This window comes from Cydia strobilella, chromosome Z, assembly GCF_947568885.1.
Source record: "Cydia strobilella chromosome Z, ilCydStro3.1, whole genome shotgun sequence".
NCBI lineage: Eukaryota > Metazoa > Arthropoda > Insecta > Lepidoptera > Tortricidae > Cydia > Cydia strobilella.
In genome coordinates this window covers 40,989,803-41,012,121 of record NC_086068.1, presented here as the reverse complement: position 1 = coordinate 41,012,121, position 22,319 = coordinate 40,989,803, and the positions used below count along the sequence as shown (strand labels likewise).

The 22,319-nt window shown below is 37.6% G+C and overlaps 1 protein-coding gene across 1 annotated transcript in view; it reads left to right on the top strand.

The window, feature by feature from the left end:
• Positions 1-409: 409 nt before the first annotated feature.
• LOC134754856 (myotubularin-related protein 9) overlaps positions 410-22,319 on the top strand; it is a 45,033-nt gene continuing 23,123 nt past the window's right edge. Inside the window, exons 1-8 of the mRNA XM_063691300.1 lie at positions 410-744; positions 3,741-3,994; positions 4,567-4,765; positions 7,699-7,855; positions 10,528-10,641; positions 12,001-12,122; positions 14,497-14,603; positions 19,018-19,235. Of these exons, the coding sequence (XP_063547370.1) occupies positions 598-744; positions 3,741-3,994; positions 4,567-4,765; positions 7,699-7,855; positions 10,528-10,641; positions 12,001-12,122; positions 14,497-14,603; positions 19,018-19,235 (1,318 nt within the window). The 5' untranslated portion in view covers positions 410-597. The remainder of the gene's footprint in view (positions 745-3,740; positions 3,995-4,566; positions 4,766-7,698; positions 7,856-10,527; positions 10,642-12,000; positions 12,123-14,496; positions 14,604-19,017; positions 19,236-22,319) is intronic.

The following is a 22,319-nucleotide window of genomic DNA, read 5'->3' as shown; positions in this document are numbered from 1 at the left end:
GTGTCAGGCCCTTGGGTCAGGTGCTGGTCAGGCTCAGGCTTTACATAAATAATTGTTTTCGGGATTTGCTCAAATAAAACTTTGTTGAAAACTAAACCCATCGTCCATCGTCCATCCCAGTCTCAGAGGAACAATCAAAGAGTAAAGTAAGTATATTTTATGGATTCGAGTGTTCCATCCGTTCCCTCTTGATGATGGTCAGTTGACAGATCGCAGTGATAAATCTAAATCACGGTTAAATTGCAGCCATCCAACGAAATCATAACGAAATAGAATAACTACTGATAACTACCTGACATACCGCTAAATTGCTCGAAGCATCTTGTGGTGATTTTTGAACGTTTACTTATTCGAATACTCCGATTTTCGATTCTACCTACTGTCAAAATCACGTCAAAATGTCAAAATGGAATAAGAGAATCGATTAATCCTTTTTATATTCGTAGTTAAAAGCAAACAAATACCAATTTTAATCAAGTTTTATAATCAGTTTTAATCACTTTTAGCGGTTCTATATTATTACGTATTGGCGTCACAAAGTGCCGATCGTTAACGACTTTAACTTTAACAAGATCAACAAGTTATTGTTATAGTATAATGGAGTTTATAGAGCTTATATCAATAAATAAACTGGATGGTGTTATTCTAAAATATCCTCACCAGGATAACGTTGATGGAACGGTGTGTATTACTGGACATCACCTCATTTTGAGTTCACGAAAAGAAGGCGTTCGCGAACTATGGGTAAGTTGATATTACATGTATGTGATGCTGATTACAGCACTACAATATGTTGCTAAGCTGCAATGAAAACTCTTCTATTACTTTTTAGGTACTAAAGTAGCGTCCATTATTTTATTGACCATTTATTACATTATACATAATGGAGTTACAAGGAGAACCCACATTGTCAGCGGTTGATAAGCAGACTCCATTATAAGTGGCAAAGAGGACATAATAGGATAGAGCGGTACTGTCATAGTAAATTTTGTAACCACAGTAAATTCACTGCCATCTATCGACACACGAATAAAACTAAAAATGAAGATATATAAAAATATGATAAAATGTATTTATATATGTATAAATGATTTTTTTATTTGCATTAATTATTTTTATATGATTTTGACCCATGTTCTTTCACTGATATGCGTTAAAATTGTTAAATAACAAAGGAAACCGTCATCGCCATCTATTTGAGAGTAGGCCAAAGGTAGTGGCACCATCTGATCGAGAATCAAATTTTCTTGATTTTCGAGGCACAATTTTTCCTTAGACTGTATCCATCTATTACGGAGTTATATCTATCTTTGTCAGTGGTGAAATTTTAATGAAATGCCAAAGTTGGCACTCACTCCTCCATCATGCGTGTAAGATTCCGCAAGCTATTGGGTAAAAGTACGCATGTGGGGTAATTGTTCACAACAAGAAAATTTCAATGGAGTTGTTAATGAAATAAAGTTTAACAAATATTTATGATATTATCTGATCAGTATCTACATACTAATTTTTCAGAATAGTATTTTCAAAATATGGTTATTTAGTATTTTAAAATTAGTATGTAGATACTGATCTGTAGATCTATGTACTAATTTCAGAATATGGTTATTTAATATTCTTAAATTTGTATGTTAATCACATTTTTAATTTTTATCAGTGGCCAGTGTTCATGACGAATGTGCACGATTCTCTAAAGAGTTTGTAAGCGATTAGTTGTAACAAGCAGGCATGCGAGTAAATGTATAGTGATGTCATCATTCGCTTGCCCTTATCCCATTCATTTGGGGTCAGTGCAGCATGTCTTTTTCTTCCATACCACTCTCTCGCCCGTCATCTCATCACTCACTCGCATTCGTTTCATATTATCTCTCACACAGTCCATCCACCTTTTCCTCGGTTTTCCTCTCCCGATACTTCCCTCCACATTCATTCGTAATACCTTTCTCGTCACATGCCTTTCAGCCCTCCACATTACATGTCCGTACCACGCTAGGCGATTCGCTGTTACTTTTTCTACTATAGGTGCAACTTTCAGGCTTCCTCTTATATATTCATTCCTTATCCTATCCATTCTTGTCACACCACACATCCATCTTAACATTCTCATTTCCGCTACATGCAATCTCTTTTCATCCGTCACCTTTAGGGCCCAACACTCTGACCCATACATGACGGTTATGATGGTTTTATATATCCTTACCCTTCAATCGAAGAGGCATTTGAGCATAGCAAATGGTTCCCGTGACCTGATATGATGTATAGTGATGTATTCAATTAAAAAAAAAAACATAAAATAAAGTAATTATATTCATTTGATAGCTTATTAAAGAGGCCTACTTTGTTGAAAAATCAGAAAGTGTCGCTGGCGTGATAATACAACAAAATTAAAAAATATTTATAATTTTTTTTAAAGTTTTTGTATGGCAATATGTCGCAAAATTAATATCATGTGATTGTCCTTACTACATGCACAATATACGTGACGCACGTAAAAATCGGCTGGTTAGAAAAAAATATATTGAAGAAAGATCATATTTCTTTTTTTTAATTATTTAACTATAAAATTTGGGGAGCTGAAATTTGGCATACTCGATACTAATAGAAAGACAAATCAATAAAAAAAATTACAAGCCAAAACTCGCTGGGGGCAGACTCTCTTAACTTATCCTGGCATGGCCTTTTCTTGATGCAAACAATTACCCCACATGCATACTTTTACCCAATAGCTTGCGAAATCTTACACGCATGGTGGAGGATTCGAGTGAGTTCAAACCCTAACATTTCATTAAAATTTCACCACTGATAATGGAGTCTGTTGATAAGGATAATTTTTATAGCATTATTACATTTTTGACAAATGCCAATAACAAGTTTGGGAACAAATCAAATTATTTTATTAAATATTTTGATTTCTGTTTTTTTCTTTAAGTAGTCACACTACTATATATAAATTAAAAACTGTAATAGATGTCATATATTAAAGAAAAAGTGAATTTGTCAATTTTTCTTTAATATATGACATCTATTACAGTTTTTAAAATGCCAATAAGTTATCTTTTGCTTAAAAAACTCATTTAATTATGGTATTTACTAGTGCTAAGATTACTTATATAACATAATTCAAGAGACACCCACCACCACCACCACCATGTTCACCATGTGTTGATGGAATGTGTCCGCAACAAGGCGCTGAGGAGTGACATGACATTTATCAAAACTATATACCAACAGGTAGCTGCAACATCGTTATGGCATCGCCAACTATCAGACGAGGCCAGGATGATGTGCAAGCTATACTTAAAAATAATGGAGTAGTGTAGGTAATACTGCACTACTACATTATTACTATAGATCTCAGTATGGGGGTGACGAAACCCCATCCTTTAAAAAAAATAGATAAAAAAAGATACCCAAAAAGCACTTAGAAAGGATGAAGCTCCCATAGAACTAATAATTCATAGTGATTATAATTTAAACACTACTTTAAAGGACAATCCCTACTATTATTATTAAATGTAAAAGCGATTCTGTCCGCCTGTTTGTTACGTCTTCATGCTTAATCTGCCGAGACAGAGATGAAATTTGGTAAAGATATAGTTTGAGGCTTCGGAAAGGACATATGATATTTTTTATTCATCATCATCATTCCACACAGATGAAGTCGCGGGCAGAAGCTAGTGTTTTATATTTCACCACTTACCTGGCCTGGATTAATGGATTGGATATTATTGGTTTTCTAGCTTCTTCATAGAAACATAGATAGCATTGAAAAGAAAGAAAACAAGCCTGTGAATGGCATCATGCAGGGTGGTTCCTTGTTCCTGAAGTGTAAAGACCTGCGGATATTCCAGCTCGATATCAGCTCCAGTGCGGAGTTGAACATGCTGTCTCAAACCCTGGAAAACCTTTCTGGCCTACAAGATCCCAGCCTTTTCTATCCATTTTTTTATAGACATATGCATCCAATTATGGAAAATGGGCATACATTATATAGGTAAGCTGTTTTATTAACAATCATCATCAGTGTCTGCTTCAATATTAGTTTTTTTTAATAATCGTAATCATTTGTGACGTTTTCAACCAAAATGTACCACATTGTCGGTTGTCGATAAGGTTGATTTGTAATTGAAGCTATATGGTAATAGTGCCTTACTGACAAGCGACAATAAGTACCCTTTTGGTTAAAATTGGCACATTTATTGCATTAAGGAGGATGTTTGGCCTGATATCCAGAAGCAAAATTTTTGTTTTTAAATTTGAAATCTTCTAATATTCAACAAGTATGTACTTCGGATTGGGGACAATAGGAGTTTTTTTTTTTGAAAATATTGGTTACACCAAATTCTACTACATGCTTAGTAAATGTTCCATTGTGGAAAGGGCTTATAAGTATTTAAAAAAATGCATGGTTGCTGGTTAACTAATTTTAATACCATAAATTCAGATTTTTAAATGGCATCAAGGGTGGCAAATTGATTTACTCATTTTTAACAGAAAAACTTTTAGAGGTCAACAATTGTTTATAGAATATTAGTAGTATTTATATTTATTATATATTTGTTGCAGTATAGAGGGTGAATTCACAAAAGTGTTGGCAACAGATGAGTGGAGGATATCTCGAGTCAACCAAAACTACACTGTGTGCCCGGCATACCCAAAGGCAGTGGTGGTCCCCAAAAGTGTAGATGATGATATTTTAGCTCTGGCTGCAACATTTAGACAAGGTGGCCGATTTCCTGTGCTCTCCTACAGGCACAACAATGGGGTAAGTTGAAATTTGAATTTTGTAACAAGCATTTATATTAGCCTAAGCGTTTCACTCTATTCATGGCTACTCTTACATATAAAATAATAAGTCGTGTGGGAGGTAATGTAAACCTTATTTTGAATAAGTTTTAAACTTATAATAGTCTATGATACGTTATATATGGTCGACCTTCACCGATACGTCTGACGGATGAAACTTATATTTTATGAAAAAAAATATGTTCCTGAACATAAATAAATAGAGTTGCCTAAAGAAATATGGTCAAGGCTATTTTTAATACATTTTTGAAAATAAGTTTTTTTCTTCAAATTTAATTGACTTGTCTGACGAACGAAATAAGTTCCAATGGAAAGTACAACTTGTACAACATGAATAAATCAGGTTGCCTATCTTTTTCCGGTCACTATTATGAGGTTGCCGTGTTTAAACAGGTGTGTTTTTATCGATAATTGCACTCATCTGTCTGACGCTTGAATTATATATCAAAATAATAGTAATTTTATTGCGAATACAATGGTATAGGGTTGCCTGCGAAAATCCGGTCACAAATAAGGGTTGCCAGGCTTTTAAAGAAAATAAGAAGGAAGGACTTTTAGGGATAACTCCAAAACTCCTTTCTGCTGGAGCAATGCTTATTCTTTTGCTTCTCTCTTCCAAATTACCAAAGTATAATGTTACATTTATATAATGTGTGAAATGGTCACAAAATAATTTTATCATAAATAACATCACGCTATATTGGTATGTCATCTCAGAAGGTGCTTTGCAGTAGTCCAAAGCTATATTAATTTATTATTTCTATTCAAAGTTCACATTACATCTGTGTATAATTTATGCCTTGTATGAATTATGTCTGTCTGGTGCTATGCTACACAGCAATTAGATTAGGCATATTTATGTCACAATTTCAGATAGGCATTACGCACACTGACAACCCAAAAACCTATTTAGTAGTCAGGAAAAAGCTGGAGTGAATGTTCACCGCGCTATATTTTAAAATTATGTTTTTGAATGTATTGCAATGTGTATTTATATTATATATATGCCTGGTATATATACCATGAGTGGCGGCGATTATTTTATTATCTGGCAGACATTGAGATAATACTGCAATGCGAACGTAATTCTCTCTGTTAAGTACACAACTAATTTGCTGAACTGATTGTAATAAAACGTGTCAGATAAAAAGCTCTACCCTGTGGATTACGTGTATTATTTTATTTTATATTTTAATTATAGTAATGGCACAAACCCCACAATGGAGCTAGCAAAACCGTGGCATATGACAGTTTTGTGTCAGCTGTCAGGGGTCAGGGTTGGCGATTATGATCAACTATTTTGCTTTAACTTTATTATGGTACATTGAGAATCTTATTTTGCTGTCAGATAAAATAAATTAACATGTCAATGTCAATATTAAATGCATTTCAATGTGTCTGTTATTTTGTTTGGAAAATCACGTTTTTTTCGTATTTCTTTCTAATATTAATATGAAATTTTTATTGCATGAAAATATTGGTGTTTGAAATAAAAAAAAATTGTGCTTTAATTTGTTCCTAGTAGTGATAACCCTGACGTACAACTGCCACAAATTTGCTAGCTTGTTATGGTTGCGAGGTATGGAATGGGTCAGCCCATCAAAGCTTGCAATGCGAAATAAACTGAACAAATGACATCTGTGTTAAAGCCAACTTAACATATTTTTTTTATACATATTAACATTTTGACATACTAACAGAATCACCTTAAGCACTACCACTAGCCTACTATACTAAACACTCCATATCACTCCATAATCACGCAGTTTTAAAGAACAAACTTTATCCATTATTTAATATGATGAATACACATATTATTGTCGAATTTAAACTATCGTGAGACATATTAACTTAACTAACTTAGCGGTTTCACTCACGTATTTTTAGTCACTCGCGCGTCATATTATTATGTTGTATTACCTTGTTTAACACTTAAATGCATGATTTTTTTTCTTTTTGCCCGAAATTAATATATGTGTCACATAATTGTTTACTGATTCTGGGAAAAATAAAAAATAAAATTAAAACATCGATTTTTCACTGCTAAATCAGTGTTAGAAAATACATAGGGTCAATCATAATTTATGTAAATATACAATTATTGGTAAAAGATATATGAAACATCTTACTACCATCAGAAATTTACACTATTTGTGATATACCTATAATACAAATTTTAAATATAAAATAATTACAAACCCCAAAAAAACCGCTTGAATCACATACTAAAAATCATTAACTTTTCCAAATATTCCGCCATTTCGTCTTAAAACAAGTGTAATTTATTAAAACTAAAATACTGCGCAAATTTAAATAAAAAATCCGAAAGTGTATTAATTTTTATACAGGAACAAATCGATTTTATCTAATTATATATCTAACTATGCATTTAAGGGTTAAACTTATCACTATATTATAAAGTCGACGTCAATAGAACTTGTAAATAATGTAAACAAATATGACAGATTTTGTTAGCTTTTGACACATACCCTAACATTTTTACGAAGGTTATTTTCCCTGAAACATTAATAATTAACATTTAATTAAACTAAAAAAATATATAAAAAGTATATAGACTGTTGATAAGGTCATGATTGTCCTTTTAAAGAGCGAGATTACGAAGTAATGAAGATAAAATGGTTTGTTCACATTATTTGCAAGTTCTATTTACGACGACTTTACTGTCCTGTAAATTTTATTTTGAATTTTTATTGAGTTTTAAGGCCACTTCAAAAACAAAACCTTAATATAGTTACTCGAGATAAATGCTTTCATTGTATTTAGGGCCACTTGCACCATCCAGGGGTAGTGGGTAACCCTGGATGGCGATGGCGCAAGTGGCCCGTAGCTTCTGGAACCGGGGAGTTTAAGTATGGCCCGTATATTGTTCAGGCAGTGTTGCTGCGGGCAGGGCAGCCGCTGTACGGGCCGAAGCACCGGCGCTGCCGGCCCGACGAGGCCATCCTCAACGCAGTCGTGGGCCCGGCCATGAAGGGCATCATATACGATCTGAGGAGCAACAATGCCATCTCACAGCAGCAGAGTAAAGGTTACAAACATGGATATTATAAGATCCGCTGTCATCGTCTGTTAGTATAAGGACCGATGTCGCCGCAAATGTGTGCATTTCAACTACATTTACAATATTGTACGCATAAGGCCTACTCACACATAGACAGTGTACTTACACGTGCGATCTTGCGCTCTGGTTGGTACACACACGCGCTAAATTGATTGTAATTACGTAATTACGCAGTAAAAATGTCAACCGTATCTTCTGAGAGTGTGTTTGTACCTTCTTAAGTTAAAAAGTCATAGGGTTCATCCATTAATTTCGTCACACGAATTTCGAGGTTTTTTGGCCCCTCTACTCTCCTTGTCACACTTGGTCACATTTGGCAAACCCCTCCCAATTAAGTATTATTAATATTTTATCAAAATACATATTTCTTTTGTTAAAAGAAAAGAAAATTAAATGATTAAATACGGTCATCGTACCTTAATCTTATTATTTAACTGTACAGCAAATAAAATAATTTAAATAAGTTAAAGTGACGTCACAAAGTTTGGGACTCCCCTCCTCCCCTCCCCCTTGTCACAACATGTCACATTTTCGTGACATTTCCTTGCGATGCATAGCCGAAAAGTATTTAGCCAAAGGTCAGAAGGTCTATTGCGCTTTCGTGGATTTGGAAAAGGCTTATGACAGAGTGGTGAGGAATGAACTTTGGTCGGTACTGTCGGTGTATGGATTGAGCGGCCGTCTCATTCAGGCACTGAAATAGCTCTATGAGGATTCCAGTGCTTGTGTGAGAGTAAACGGGTCGTACACTGAGTGGTTTAGCATCGAAAAGGGTGTTAGGCAGGGATGTGTAGCGTCACCGTGGCTGTTTAATCTGTTCATGGACAGTAGTTTGCATGATTTGAGAAATGATGAATGTGGGCTGAGAATGAGTGGGTTACCCGTCAAATGTCTTCTTTACGCTGATGACCTGGTATTGCTAGCGTCATCGGGTGAAGAATTGCAGGAGGTGGTAACTAGAATGCATGGATCTTTTGAAACGAAAGGAATGAAAATAAATGTCAGTAAGACGAAAGTTATGGTATTTGAAAAGGAGGAATATATGACAAACTGTGAAATTTTGATTTTGGTCAAGAAAGAGTAGAACAAGTGAAAGAGTTTGTGTATCTGGGAACATTATTCACTAGGGACGGTAAGCATGGTAAAGATATTGAAAGGAGAGTGAGTGCTGGAAATCGCGCGAATGGGGCACTTAACGCTTTTATGAGCAGCCAGAAGGTGTCGCAAAAGGCACGGTTGGCTGTGCATAGAGGGGTGCTGGTGCCTACATTTATGTATGGTAGCGAAAGTTGGGTATGGCAGAAGAGGCATCAGAGCCAAGTGAATGCAGTGGAAATGAGAGCGTTGAGAAGTGTGTGTGGTGTGAGATTACAAGATAGAATTAGGAACGGTGTGATAAGGGAAAAGTGTGGACTGAGCGAAGATGTAGTGACAAAAATTGAGAAAGGTATGTTGAGATGGTTTGGACACGTGGAAAGAATGAGTGAAAGAAGGCTAACAAGGAGAGTGTATAAGGGAGAGGTAGAAACGGGAGTTGGAAGGGGCAGACCTCGGCGGACTTTCTCTGATCAGATCGGGGAAATCCTGAAGAAAGGCCAGGTCAAGAGCACCCTAAACCGGCGAGGGTGTATGAGGAATGTTATGAAAGTGAAATACGTGGTCTCTGCCTACCCCTCCGGGAAATAGGCGTTATTATATGTATGTATGTATTATTGGGTTCCTACCAAGGCTCGGAACTGGTTTTATCTTTATACAAAAAATACCGGTATTGTTACGTTCTTTTTCGTTCTTTGGTTTATTATTTCATTTTTAATGGGACAATCTTATAATACAAAGTTGTTACCTAAGTACATGATTCAGTCCTACGTAAAGAGCATAAAATAATTAAAAATATTGGGCTATTTCTTAATTACTTCGGACTCCTCTCACGTCGCTCCCCGGATAGCCTGGAGAGAGTTATTATGACGGGCAAAGTTGAAGGCAGCAGACCTCAGGGCCCTCCTCCTACTAGATGGTGTGCTCAAATTACTGCAGGCCATGCGCTAGGCGAGGATCAGAAGCATATGGAGGAACCTACTGCTCTTCAACAGAAGGACATGATGTCAAGATCCTCAGCATTGAGCAGAGCAGTAGGTTCCTCTATAGGCTTCTATTCCTCGCCTAGCGCATGGCCTGCAGTAATTTGAGCACACCATCTAGTAGGAGGAGGGCCCTGAGGTCTGGTGCCTTCAACTTTGCCCGTAACTGCATGTAACTACGTCGAAATATTGGGAGCTCAAAAACAATACAAAAGGTAATCACGGTCTCTATCCCGGTCAATATAAGTCTAGTGAAACTAACCGTGAATCATTCAAAACTCTTATAGTACTATAATATATTCTGTGCGTTAAGTAAAGGTTGTCAAGTCGTGGTAAACAACTGTCGACATTGTTTTTAATGATATACTCGTAAGAAGGCAAATGAGCAGACGAATCGTCTGATGCAAAGCAATTATCGTCGACCATGGACACCCGCCACACCAAAGGGGTTGTAAGTGCGTTGCCGGCATTTAAGATAAGGTGAGAGTTGATTCGAGTTTATAGGTAATGATAATTTCTTTGATATGTGTTTATACCTAATGATAATGTATGTATGTACAGGCGGCGGCACGGAGAGCAACGCCAACTACTCCCAGTGGAAGATCTACAACCGGTCTGTGGATGACGTCGACAACCAGCAACAGCTCCTGGATAGTTACGCCAAACTTATTGAAGGTAGGTATTACAAGCCCAACGAGTTAGGTATTCATTCAGTTTGAAAGACAAGTCAACAAGTTTAATTACAAGTTTTTTAATGATCAAATTAATGTTTTGAGGATCAAATGTCTATTCCAGCAATAAAAAATTCAGAAACAACAGTCAAAGTTTGACAATCGTATACCATAGATTAGTATATGTTATGTCGTATACAACGCACAATACGGCAGTTTGAAACTTGGAGGTCTTGCATTTTTTCATATGTATTTTTTTGTATCCGATTTATTTATGTTAAGGAGAACCAACAGCTATACACTTACAATAAACAACAAGATTAAAACAGGAAGCCAATTACAGGAACTTACAGGTAGTTACAAAGTATTCAATTTTAAACTAATGCTAGAACTTACGCACACACATGCGTACAAAAAGGAGAAGAAAAAAAAAGCATACCTAATTGAAAATTAATGGCAATAGAAGCCTTACAATAATCCTAAGTTTTGAACACTTAGTTCATTAGCCCCTCTAGGGGCTTCTAGTTATAGTTAAAGTTATTCTAATAACAACAGAGGTCTCAGAGTTCAAGATGAAAATAAACAAAAGTAAAATTACTCAGATTCAAATGAAAATGGACCCGGGTATGTCCTTAAACTGCGTCCGGACCCGGATATGTCCTTAAACTACGTCCAAAAGAGAGGTATGGGCACTGTGAATGACATCTCACTTTGTGTGATAGGGCACAGGACAGCGGATGTCATTCCAGATCTAAAGCAGAGCCCAACTGGGGAGGTACCTCCACCTTACAGAAAACCGCAGCCAAATAACACTAGACCCTACTCATAGTGTTGTGTTCCTGCCGGTAAGTAAGGTTGCCAGAGCTCAACGAGGGAGAGGAGTGTTAGGTTCGGCAACGCGCGTGTAATATCTCCGGTGTTGCAGGCGTCCATAGGCTACGGTAACTGCTTACCATCAGGCGGGCCGTATGCTTGATTGCCACCGACGTGGTATAAAAAAAAGTTACAGAATACATATATAGTGACAAGGCGCTAATACACTAAGTTGATAAATTTAATGTATTTCTTCGCGTAGTGAAAACGAAACAAAAAAATTACATGTACGAGTAACAATACATTAATAGAAATGTCGCTCACATAAAACACCGCTTAACCAAACTATGCCTCACATTAGGAACTTTAAAATTGAATATATCGATGTCAAGTTCTTTCGATTTATTTTGATATAGCTAATTCTCTGTATAATTAACTAGAATTTGTTATAAAATTCAACATGTGTCACCATCCCTGTTGATGAAGTGGTATTTAATACTGTTTTCTGACGGATGTTGTTTACTTGAGAGTTGTTTTGTTCGTTTGGCAGCGTGTAACGACCGCGAGATATCGAGCGACAAGTGGATATCGCGGCTGGAGTCGTGCGGCTGGCCGGAGAGCGTCCGCAACGCGCTGCACACTGCCTGCATCGTCGCGCAGCACATACACCAGGTTGCATTTACTTGCTACGAGTATTGTGCCCTACTCTACTTGCGGACAATACTCGTAATAGTATAATAAGCTCCTGCCAACCATTTCATTTTATAAACACTTGTTTATTGCTAACTGTACTTTACGCCCCCTAAGAATCGGACTTGTTAAAACGAATCATACCATAAAAATAATGAATAGTGAATCAATTTTTCACCTTACGTCCATGTGACGGTAGCGAAACTGCCAAGCCACATATTTTGACTAAGGTGTAGTTTGTGAAGTTAGGGCTTGTAGAGTTAGAAGCTACAAGAGATCTGATAACTTTTTGACAGTGCGAGCCTTATGGTTTCTTCTTGGCAACATTTTACATGAAAATGTTTTTGGTGGGATATAATATATATATAACCTTTTCCCGAAGCCATTCAGGCCATTTTCAACGTTCTGTAATTTTGTGATGGCTTAGGGCCTACAAACAATTAGACGTTACGACGACGTGCCGTGGCACGTTGCGGCGTCGTGTAACGTTGCGACGTCGTGACGTGCAAATCTACGGCGTGTAACGTAAAAAATCACGTCACGGCGTCGTGCCGTGGCACGTTGCCGCAACGTGCGACGTCACGATGTCGTGACGTTAAAACTAACGTTATAATCCTGCGCCGCACAATACTTTCTCTTAAAGTGATTTCCATCATTCATGATAGAAAGAAATGGATGGACCTAGTATTTTCTGTGTTTCTGCCTCTTCTTTAGGCGACTTCTTAATAGCAGCAGGATGAAGACAAGACTGGTGCGGTCCATTGCTCTTGATCAACTGCGGCATATTTTTCAAATTTCGACGACAACGTATCGACAGCCTGCGACACGACGTCGTGACGTCGCACGTTGCCGCAACGTGCGACGTCACGATGTCGTGACGTTAAAACTAACGTTATAATCCTGCGCCGCACTATACTTTATCTTAAAGTGATTTCCATCATTAATGATAGAAAGAAATGGATGGACCTAGTATTTTCTGTGTTTCTGCCTCTTCTTTAGGCGACTTCTTAATAGCAGCAGGATGAAGACAAGACTGGTGCGGTCCATTGCTCTTGATCAACTGCGGCATATTTTTCAAATTTCGACGGCAACGTATCGACAGCCTGCGACACGACGTCGTGACGTCGCACGTTGCGGCAACATGCCACGGCACGACGCCGTGACGTGATTTTTACGTTACACGCCGCAGATTTGCACGTCACGACGTCGCAACGTTACACGACGCCGCAACGTGCCACGGCACGTCGTCGTAACGTCTAATTGTGTGTAGGCCCTAAAGCTAGAACCCTGAATTTTCAGTGACGTATAGAGCATAACATTATTTAAATATTATTCCCAATAATATTTAATTTGAACATGTAGTTTAAAAATTATTGCACGTCAAAGTTCCTTAGTTTGTCACTGACACTCACCGATCATCATAATTCTAAGGTACTTCTAGCAGGCCCACAGGCTCCAAATTAGAAACGAAATTAGTTTTTAACTTATTAAGCCAATAAAAACCTAAAAATAGAGCAATATCAGTAACGTTTTAAATATGTAATAACTGCATAAGTAAGTTTGTTATCCTATGGAAATATATGCGATAACAAAGTTACAGTTCCTACAATTAGAAGGTAAAGTAAGGGTACACTACGATTTACGGTGTGAGTATGAATGAAGATGTGTATAATTATGATACGTGTATACATAGTATGAGTATGTTATGGGTATAAGTACCCGAAAAGAAGAAGAAGCTTTAGGTAGTCCTACAAAAAGAGATGAGATCCCATCAAAAACATTACATGTAAAAAGGTGCAAGTCTCGCAACGCAGTACTTCTACTACAAAAAAGTATTGAGATGTAATGTGAAACCATGTTGGTTATTTTAGTCAGTGCCGGTGTTAAAATTGTAACAATATCAGATACCTTTATTTTTTTAATACTTATAATGATTAAAAAATAAAGGTATCTAATATTGTTATGATTTTAACACCCCCTGGCACTGACTAAAATAACCGACTTCGTTTTGCATTACATCTCAAAACTTTTTTGTAGTAGAATTACTCCGTTGCGAGACTTGCATCTTTTACATGTAATGTTTTCGATGTGGTCATCTTGATGGCATGGTACCAAATGATTATTTGTGATCTGTATTAAACATGCAAAGTTTCTAATCAAGACAGCTGTTAAAATGGGGTTAAAATAGTCGAAGAAGCAGGTAAATATAAACAAAGGTTAATGATTTTCATGAATTTGAAGTTGTAGTAGGAATGCCTTATCATACCAAATGGCCAGCTTGCTCGCCTGTTAGGCGGCACGGCACGTTCTATACCTATATTCCCTTTGTAGTGTAGTAGTGTTATGGCGTTTACAGAAGGCAGAGCCGGTGCTGGTGCACGGCACGCGCGGCGAGGACGCCACGCTGCTCGTCTGCTCACTAGTGCAGATTATACTTAATCCCGACTGCAGGACTTTACGCGGGTACGTATTATACCAGGGACTAATCTACGAGTAGTCTAGTCATTACAGAAAAACACCGAGCGTGAAGCGTCTCCGTTCCAGTTTGGCCAATAATCTGCTATCCGGCCAGCTCACGTTTCTAAACCGGTTCTCGTTAAAGCTTAGGCCATACCAGAATAAGCTAAGTGAATCTGCCCCCAGCGAGTTTTGGCTTGTAATTTTTTTTTGATTATGTGGCTTTCTATTAGTAACAAATATGCAAAATTTCAGACCCTAAAACTTTAGTTTAAAAAACCGGCCAAGTGCGAGTCGGACTCGCCGACCAAAGGGTCCGTACATTACACAATTTAAACAATGTATTTTTAATGTGAAACGTGCGTGAAATGTCTTTAAAATATCCGTAGGGGTTGGATCAAAAACTAAATAATTAAGTCCGACTCACGCTTGACTGCACATTTTTAACAGGTTTTCCTGTTATCTATAGGTAAAGATCTATTTTCTGTATTTTTTTCAAGATTTTATACCCAGTAGTTTCGGAGATAAAGGGGGGGAATGGTAATTTATTGCCTATTTTCTTGAATAACTTCTAAACTGTTTATAAAAATAAAATATTTGAGATTCTCACAATGAGCTCTTTCATTTAATGCGTAACACGATATAATTTGAAAAACTATTTTTTAATTTTCTCATTTACCCCCCAAAAGTTTTGCCATTTGGCTACGGAACCCTTATACGATCACTCGTGCGTCTGTCTGTGTGTAAATGAGGATGTTTAAAATTAATTTGTTTACGTTACATGTTCGTCTTTGGGTCACAAACTTACATATGTATACCAAATTTCAACTAGATTGGTCCAGTAGTTTCGGAGAAAATAGGCTGTGACAGACGGATAGACAGACAGACAGACGCACAAGTGATCCTATAAGGGTTCCGTTTTTAGGGTTCCGTAGCCAAATGGCAAAAAACGGAACCCTTATAGATTCGTCATGTCTGTCTGTCTGTCTGTCTGTCCGTCTGTCCGTCCGTATGTCACAGCCACTTTTCTCTGAAACTATAAGAACTATACTGTTGAAACTTGGTAAGTAGATGTATTCTGTGAACCGCATTAAGATTTTCACACAAAAAAAAAACAATAAATTTTGGGGGCTCCCCATATATCTTCTTCTTCTTTTCCTAGCCTTAATCCCATCATTTGGGGTGGGCTTTCCTAGTAATTCTTCGCCAGGACTGTCTGTCCCGGGTCGTCTGGGCTGGTATTTTTGCCTTCTTTAAGTGCCTATTTATAGTGGCCATCCATGTTTGTCGGGGTCTTCCTCGCCTCGCCGACGGCGGTGGGTAAATGTGCAGCACTTTCTGTGTCATGTGGTCAGGTGGTCGCCGCATGACGTGACCATACCATCTGAGTCGGGTTTCTTCCAGTTTGTCAGGGATAGGTTTTACTCTGAAGCTGCCTCGTATGTGTACGTTTCGTACGCGATCCAGTAACGTCACACCACCTGCCCAGCGCAACATTCTCATTTACGCAGTGTGCAGCGTATTTTCCTGTTGTTTCTTTAAAGGCCAACATTCCGCCCCATATAACATAGCTGGTAGCACTGCAGCCTTGTACACTTTACCCTAGATGTGCACGCGCATTCTATTGTCACACAGCACTCCCGACAGCTCCTTCCACTTCATCCATCCTGTGTTTATTCGGTGGGTTATGTCAGCATCTATAGATCCATCGCTACTAATAACTGAGCCAAGGTATTTGAAGCTGTCTACCTTTTTTAGTGGGGTGTGCTGTAGTTTAATGGTGTCAAGGCTACTAACGCCGCTAAAGTTACAGTGAAGGTATTCAGTCTTTGGTCTACTGATGCGTAGCCCAGCTGATTCCAGTGCTGTCCTCCATTTTTCTAGAGTTACTTCTAGGTTGTTTGCGTTTTCGCTGATCAGAACGATGTCGTCTGCGTATAGTAGGTTCCACGGCGGTGCTTGCTGCAAGCTGGCTGTTAAATGGTTCATAACCAGGTTAAACAAGAAGGGACTCAATACTGAGCCTTGATGAACGCCGACCTGTACTTCAAATTCTTCGCTCGTTCCAGCTGCGCAGCGCACTTTAGTTTTGACGTTTAAGTACATGTCTCTCACAACATTCACGTAATGCTCTGGTATGTTGTGCGCTTGCATGGCTTGCCAAATCAACTCCCGCGGAACTCGGTCGAAGGCCTTTTCCAGATCGATGAATACATATGTAGGTCAGCCTTGTTGTCCCTATACTGTTCCATTAAAATTTCCGACAAAGCCGCACTGGTTTTCTGTGACTTCTGCGAATTGGAGTAATCGGTTACATATGATACGTTCCCATATCTTCAGGGTATGTGGGATTAGTTTTATCGTCCTGTAGTTCTCGCAAAGTCTAACATCCCCTTTATTTTTATAAAACGGAACCAAAAGACTGTTCCTCCATTCGTCCGGCATTCCATCAGTCAGAATTTTGTTGAAGAGGTTTGTCAGGAATACTACTCCATCCGCCCCCAGTTTCTTCCATAATTCAGTAGTTATACTGTCTGGACCTGTCGCTTTGTTATTAGCCATTACTCGAATGGCGGTTTGCGTCTCTTCTGGTGTTATACAGGATATTGGTCCCAAGATCGGTAACGGCGGTTCGGGGGTGTCTGAGCTAGGATATGTTTCATTGAGTAGCTTAGAGTAGTATTCCCTCCATTGTCTCCATCTGGGCTCCCCATATATACTTGGAACTGAAACTCAACATTTTTTTCCATCAAACCCATACGTGTGGGGTGTATCTATGGATAGATCTTCAAAAATAATATTGAGGTTTCTAATATCATTTTTTTCTAAACTGAATAGTTTGCGCGAGAGACACTTCCAAAGTGGTAAAATGTGTGTCCCCCCCTGTAACTTCTAAAATAAGAGAATGATAAAACTGAAAAAAATATATTATGCAAACTTCCACCGAAAATTGGTTTGAACGAGATCTGGTAAGTAGTTTTTTTTTATTACGTCATAAATCGTAAACCGCAATTTGGGGCATTTCACGTCAAGCGGGCAGCAAAAAAATTATCAGGTTCTGGATTTTGTTCATAGTTGGATTAATTGGACCTATATGTGAACTAAAAAATTTGGCATCATTACTTTTTTAATATATTGCTTCGTTAAAAATTTATACGCATTAAAAAAACTACAAAATTTGAGGAACGGATTTTTTAAAAATTATTATTGCAATTCTTTTAATGGATTTAATAATAACTAAATAGTGATTATTTGAGAATATTAGTTGATTTCATTGAAAATTTATAAAAAAAGTTTTTTATCTTTTTTTCATATAACAAACCGGAAGTTAGTATTAAATATCTTTTTTTTTCCAACTGCATTTTTTTATATTTTTTATTTTTACACAGTAATGTAGCTTATGGTGTACTAATGTCCTATAAAAAAATTATAATGGCATCTCGATTGGTTTTGAAGATTCATGAAGTAATTCTATAGTACTGCGCGACGCTCCGTACTGAGCGGTAGTTCTATGTGGCAGTCTTTAATGGGCAATTACGGGTTTTTTTTATTTTTGCGTAACGGAATTAAAGCAATAAACAATATTTCATCGGTTAAGATGTATAAAAGCAAATCATGTATTATTCAATCGTGCCTTGTAGCGCTATCTCTGATCAACCATATCTTGGAACTGATAACAAAACGTTTATGTTTTAACAAAACGCTAGAGGTAACTTAATAACTATAGCTAGGTTTAGGCGGGGTATGTCACATGCTTAAGAGGTCACTTTCGAGTTAGGTCACGTTCTGAGGACGTCACTTTCTGTACGTCACATTCTGAGTTCGTCACATTCTGAGTACGTCACTTTATGAGTACGTCACTTTCTGAGAACGCCACTTTCTGAAGCCCTCGCTTTCTGAGTACGTTTTTTTAATGATATTATTAATATTTTAGGGGTTCTAAGTCTTCTAAGTATATTTAGAGGTGTGTCTATACTTTCCGTTCCTATAAACACAAATAAAAAATATAAAAAAAAATTGCAATGTCATTATAACACTTTGAATGCTTCCACAATGAAAAAAAAAAAATCTTGTATGGAGGGTCCAAATTTTCCAGGTGCGGAAACGACCCCTAAATTTATTTAAAAATGCTAAAAAAAATTATGGATTATATCGCGTATATTGAATTTATAATACATCCCGACGTTTCGAACACTTTACAGCGTTCGTGGTCAACGGGTGAACGGGACGTGGTCAGAATGGTAGCTTTGCTCCGTAACCCAAGTAGAGTTGTGCCGTTCCCGGTTCCCGGTAACATTCCCCATTTTGTATGGGGAAATTTCACGCTCGGTAACATTCCCCATACAAAATGGGGAATGTTACCGGGAACGGCACAACTGTAAACCCAAGCAAGAGCCAGGAAATACAGTGTGTGGTATAGTTTGCAGGCGCTAGTGGAGCGCGAGTGGCTGGCGGCGGGTCACCCTTTCGGCGCGCGCCACCGCTGCGGGCCGTACTCGACCGCCCCCCGCGCCGCCCCCACCTTCCTGCTGCTGTTGGACTGCGTGCGGCAGTTTCTCGAGCAGTACCCCTGCAGCTTCGAGTACCGCCAGTCCTTCCTCATCACGCTGTTCGAGCACTCGTACGCGAGTCAGTTCGGTGAGTGTCCTACAAGCCGTACCCTACCTTTAGGTTAACCCTTTCTAATTTTAAATACCCTTAAAAACAAAGTAAAAGAATCAAAAAAAATTACAATAAGTTTAGTTGCGGCTTAGGTTAAGTTGCGTGTATTAATAAGCGAGTACATTTCCAACCTCCCGTAAATGTATGGTACGGCATTAAATGTGCTAGACCGCTATAATTGTACTTGGCGCATCGTTCGTTAACTACGAGTTAAGCATAGACTCCAAATAAAAACAATGAAATTGCATTGGCCGCTTGCGGTGTCTCGTACCAAAGAGGATATAATAAGATAGAGCGGTACTGTCATAGTAGATTTTGTAACCACAGTAAATTCACTGCCATCTATCGACACGCTTTAAAGCTAAAAATGAAGATTTATAAAAATACGATAAAATGTATTTAAATATGGATAAATGATTTTTTTATTTGCATTAATTATTTTTATGATTTTGACCCATGTTCTTTCACTGATATGCGTTAAAATTGTTAAATAACAAACGAAACCGTCAACGCCATCTATACGACAGTAGGCCAAAGCTAGTAGCGCCCTCTGGTCGAGAATCATTTTTTTATTTATTTTCGAGGCACGTTTTTTCCTTAGACTGTTATCCATCTATTACGGAGTTATATCTATCTTTGCTCGTACTAATAAGATCGCGTTATGTACCCAATCGCGGAAGCCGGTGTAAGATGACAGCGCAGCGCACAGCCTCCCTTTTCGAACGCTAGTTACACTCTGAGCCCACTGAGGCCTGTCGCTCGCGCTTGGTTTTGCTGCACCAAATCGTTTTATGGCTCCTTACATTACTTCTTGACCTAGGCCATGAAGTAATGTAGGGAGTTAGTATGAAACGTACATTATTGTCCGCTGCTCTAACTTTTAAAATTTGCTCAATAAGATTAGACTGACAAAGGAAATATTACATTCAGCCAACGACCACCCTCTCTGTAAGCATACTTGCGACATTACAATAATAATAATAAAAAAACAAAATGTATGGTACTATATTTATAAGCCGTTAAACATGCTAAAAAAAAACAAAAAAAATCTTTTTCTCAAACATGCTATGTAATATTGATATTACGTTCTTTATATTAGGCTGGGAAGTATCACGACTCCGGCGCGCCTAGACAAGGGGCCTGTAATGAAATTTCATACAAAGTTGCAGGCCTAGGCCGGGAAGTGGCTCTTTTTTAATTTCCATTTCACATATATTTGTGACACAGCATCATGGCATTCAGCCAAAAAAAAACTATAACCAATATTTGCTTATGGTTCGGAATGACATTCTGCCAATACCATTTAAAAAAAAACAATAAACGATAATTAATATATTTTGCAGTTTTATTTGTATCGAATTTACAAAAATATATAAATAAAACATTATTAACAAATTCCAATAATATTGAATTGCAAATTTACCTACAAATACAGATTTAAAATATAGTTGGTCAAACCAGTTTGTCAGTAAAAAAGAACAAAAAAACTATACTCATCCTTTTCTTTTGGGTGCTAGTACCAGTGTAAGACAAAGATTGTATGATTATCTCTGTCTATGTTTGAAATGAGACAGTCCTTTGATAAACTATATTTCATTTAAATATTAGCGGTAAAAATGTCTACTCAAACACGCGTTGGTGTTTTTTTAATCGTTTTGGAGGTAAAGTTGAACATTTTTCATTGTGTATCTGTAATTCTATTTTTTTGGATTTATTGTGCGTTGTTTATTGTATAATATGAGTTCCGACGAAAATATTAAATGAATACCTGTTAATTATACTCCATGTTTAAGGCAACGATGTATGTGAAGCATAATATCAACATAAAAAACGATGTAATCTTAGTTATGTGGCTACTAACACTACAGTCAGAAGGATGCAAGGCGAAAAATCAAAGATACAAAAATATACCTTTGAACATTTGTGTAATAAATTGATTAACTACATGTGTAAAATATACGACACGTGTGATAAAGATAGGTACAGGTGGTAGTTATATTTTGTGCCTAGTTTACTTTTAGTTTCTTTAGAATTAAAACTTTGATTTCGTGGAGATTTCTTTATTTATTTCATTGCATGTTTGAGAAAAGCACTATACATACATCGGCGTGAAAAGGGGTTGTCGGCCTCATAACTATCCGGCCTCACTACGTTCGGCCGTATATATGCATTCGGCCGGCAACCCCTTACTTCCCGGCCTCTGTAGTAATGTACTATTTCTACTCGTCGAGTATAATCTGTGTATTACGACTTCATATGCAACACTACAACCTTACTCTTTTCAACGTTGTATAGTCTATGGCACTTCCGACTCAAGCATAAGAATTTTATCGATACGGTTTAGTCAATTATAAAATTTTTGAAAATAGAACTTCATACATTTCAGTAAATTATTTCTTGTTTAAGGAGACTCGTTTCAATGCAAATTAGCCTACTTAAACACGCTGCTGCGTCGCATCTGCTTTGTGATTGGTTGGCCAACAATTGCTTCATAAGACATAAACGCGCATGTGACACCCTTCATATAGCAACATCCATATCCTACGATAACCGCTTAGCGTTGCTTGTTAGTCTCCATAGGCTACGGTGGCCACAATCGAGTAAAACAACTGTCTTAAAATTGAAGTTAACGCGGAGCAGGTACCAGGGCCTCATGAGTTACGAGGAGGTGTCGTTGACCAACCCGCCGGGGGCGTCGGGCCCGCGGCGGCCGCGGCCGGGGCGCGTACGAGTATGAAGGTATCGCGGGCTGCGGCAGCTCGCGTATCTTAGCTGTATACTTTTGGTTTGTTTAAGTATATGATTCTACAAGTTGAAAGTATTATTTTTTTGTCTCGTAGAAAAAGTATTGTATACAATAGTAATATAATAAAGCGTTTCAATCTCGTACCTTAACTTAAGCAACTCAGCAAGCTTCGTTGCTTAAACACGGTACTCGACTGAAAAGCTCTCTATTATATCACGATTGTATAAAATACTATTAAAGGGCTGTATCTCCTAAACCCTGCGTCGTAGCGCAAAAATAATAAAATTTTCGTTGCCCTCTAGGTGACCCTTAAT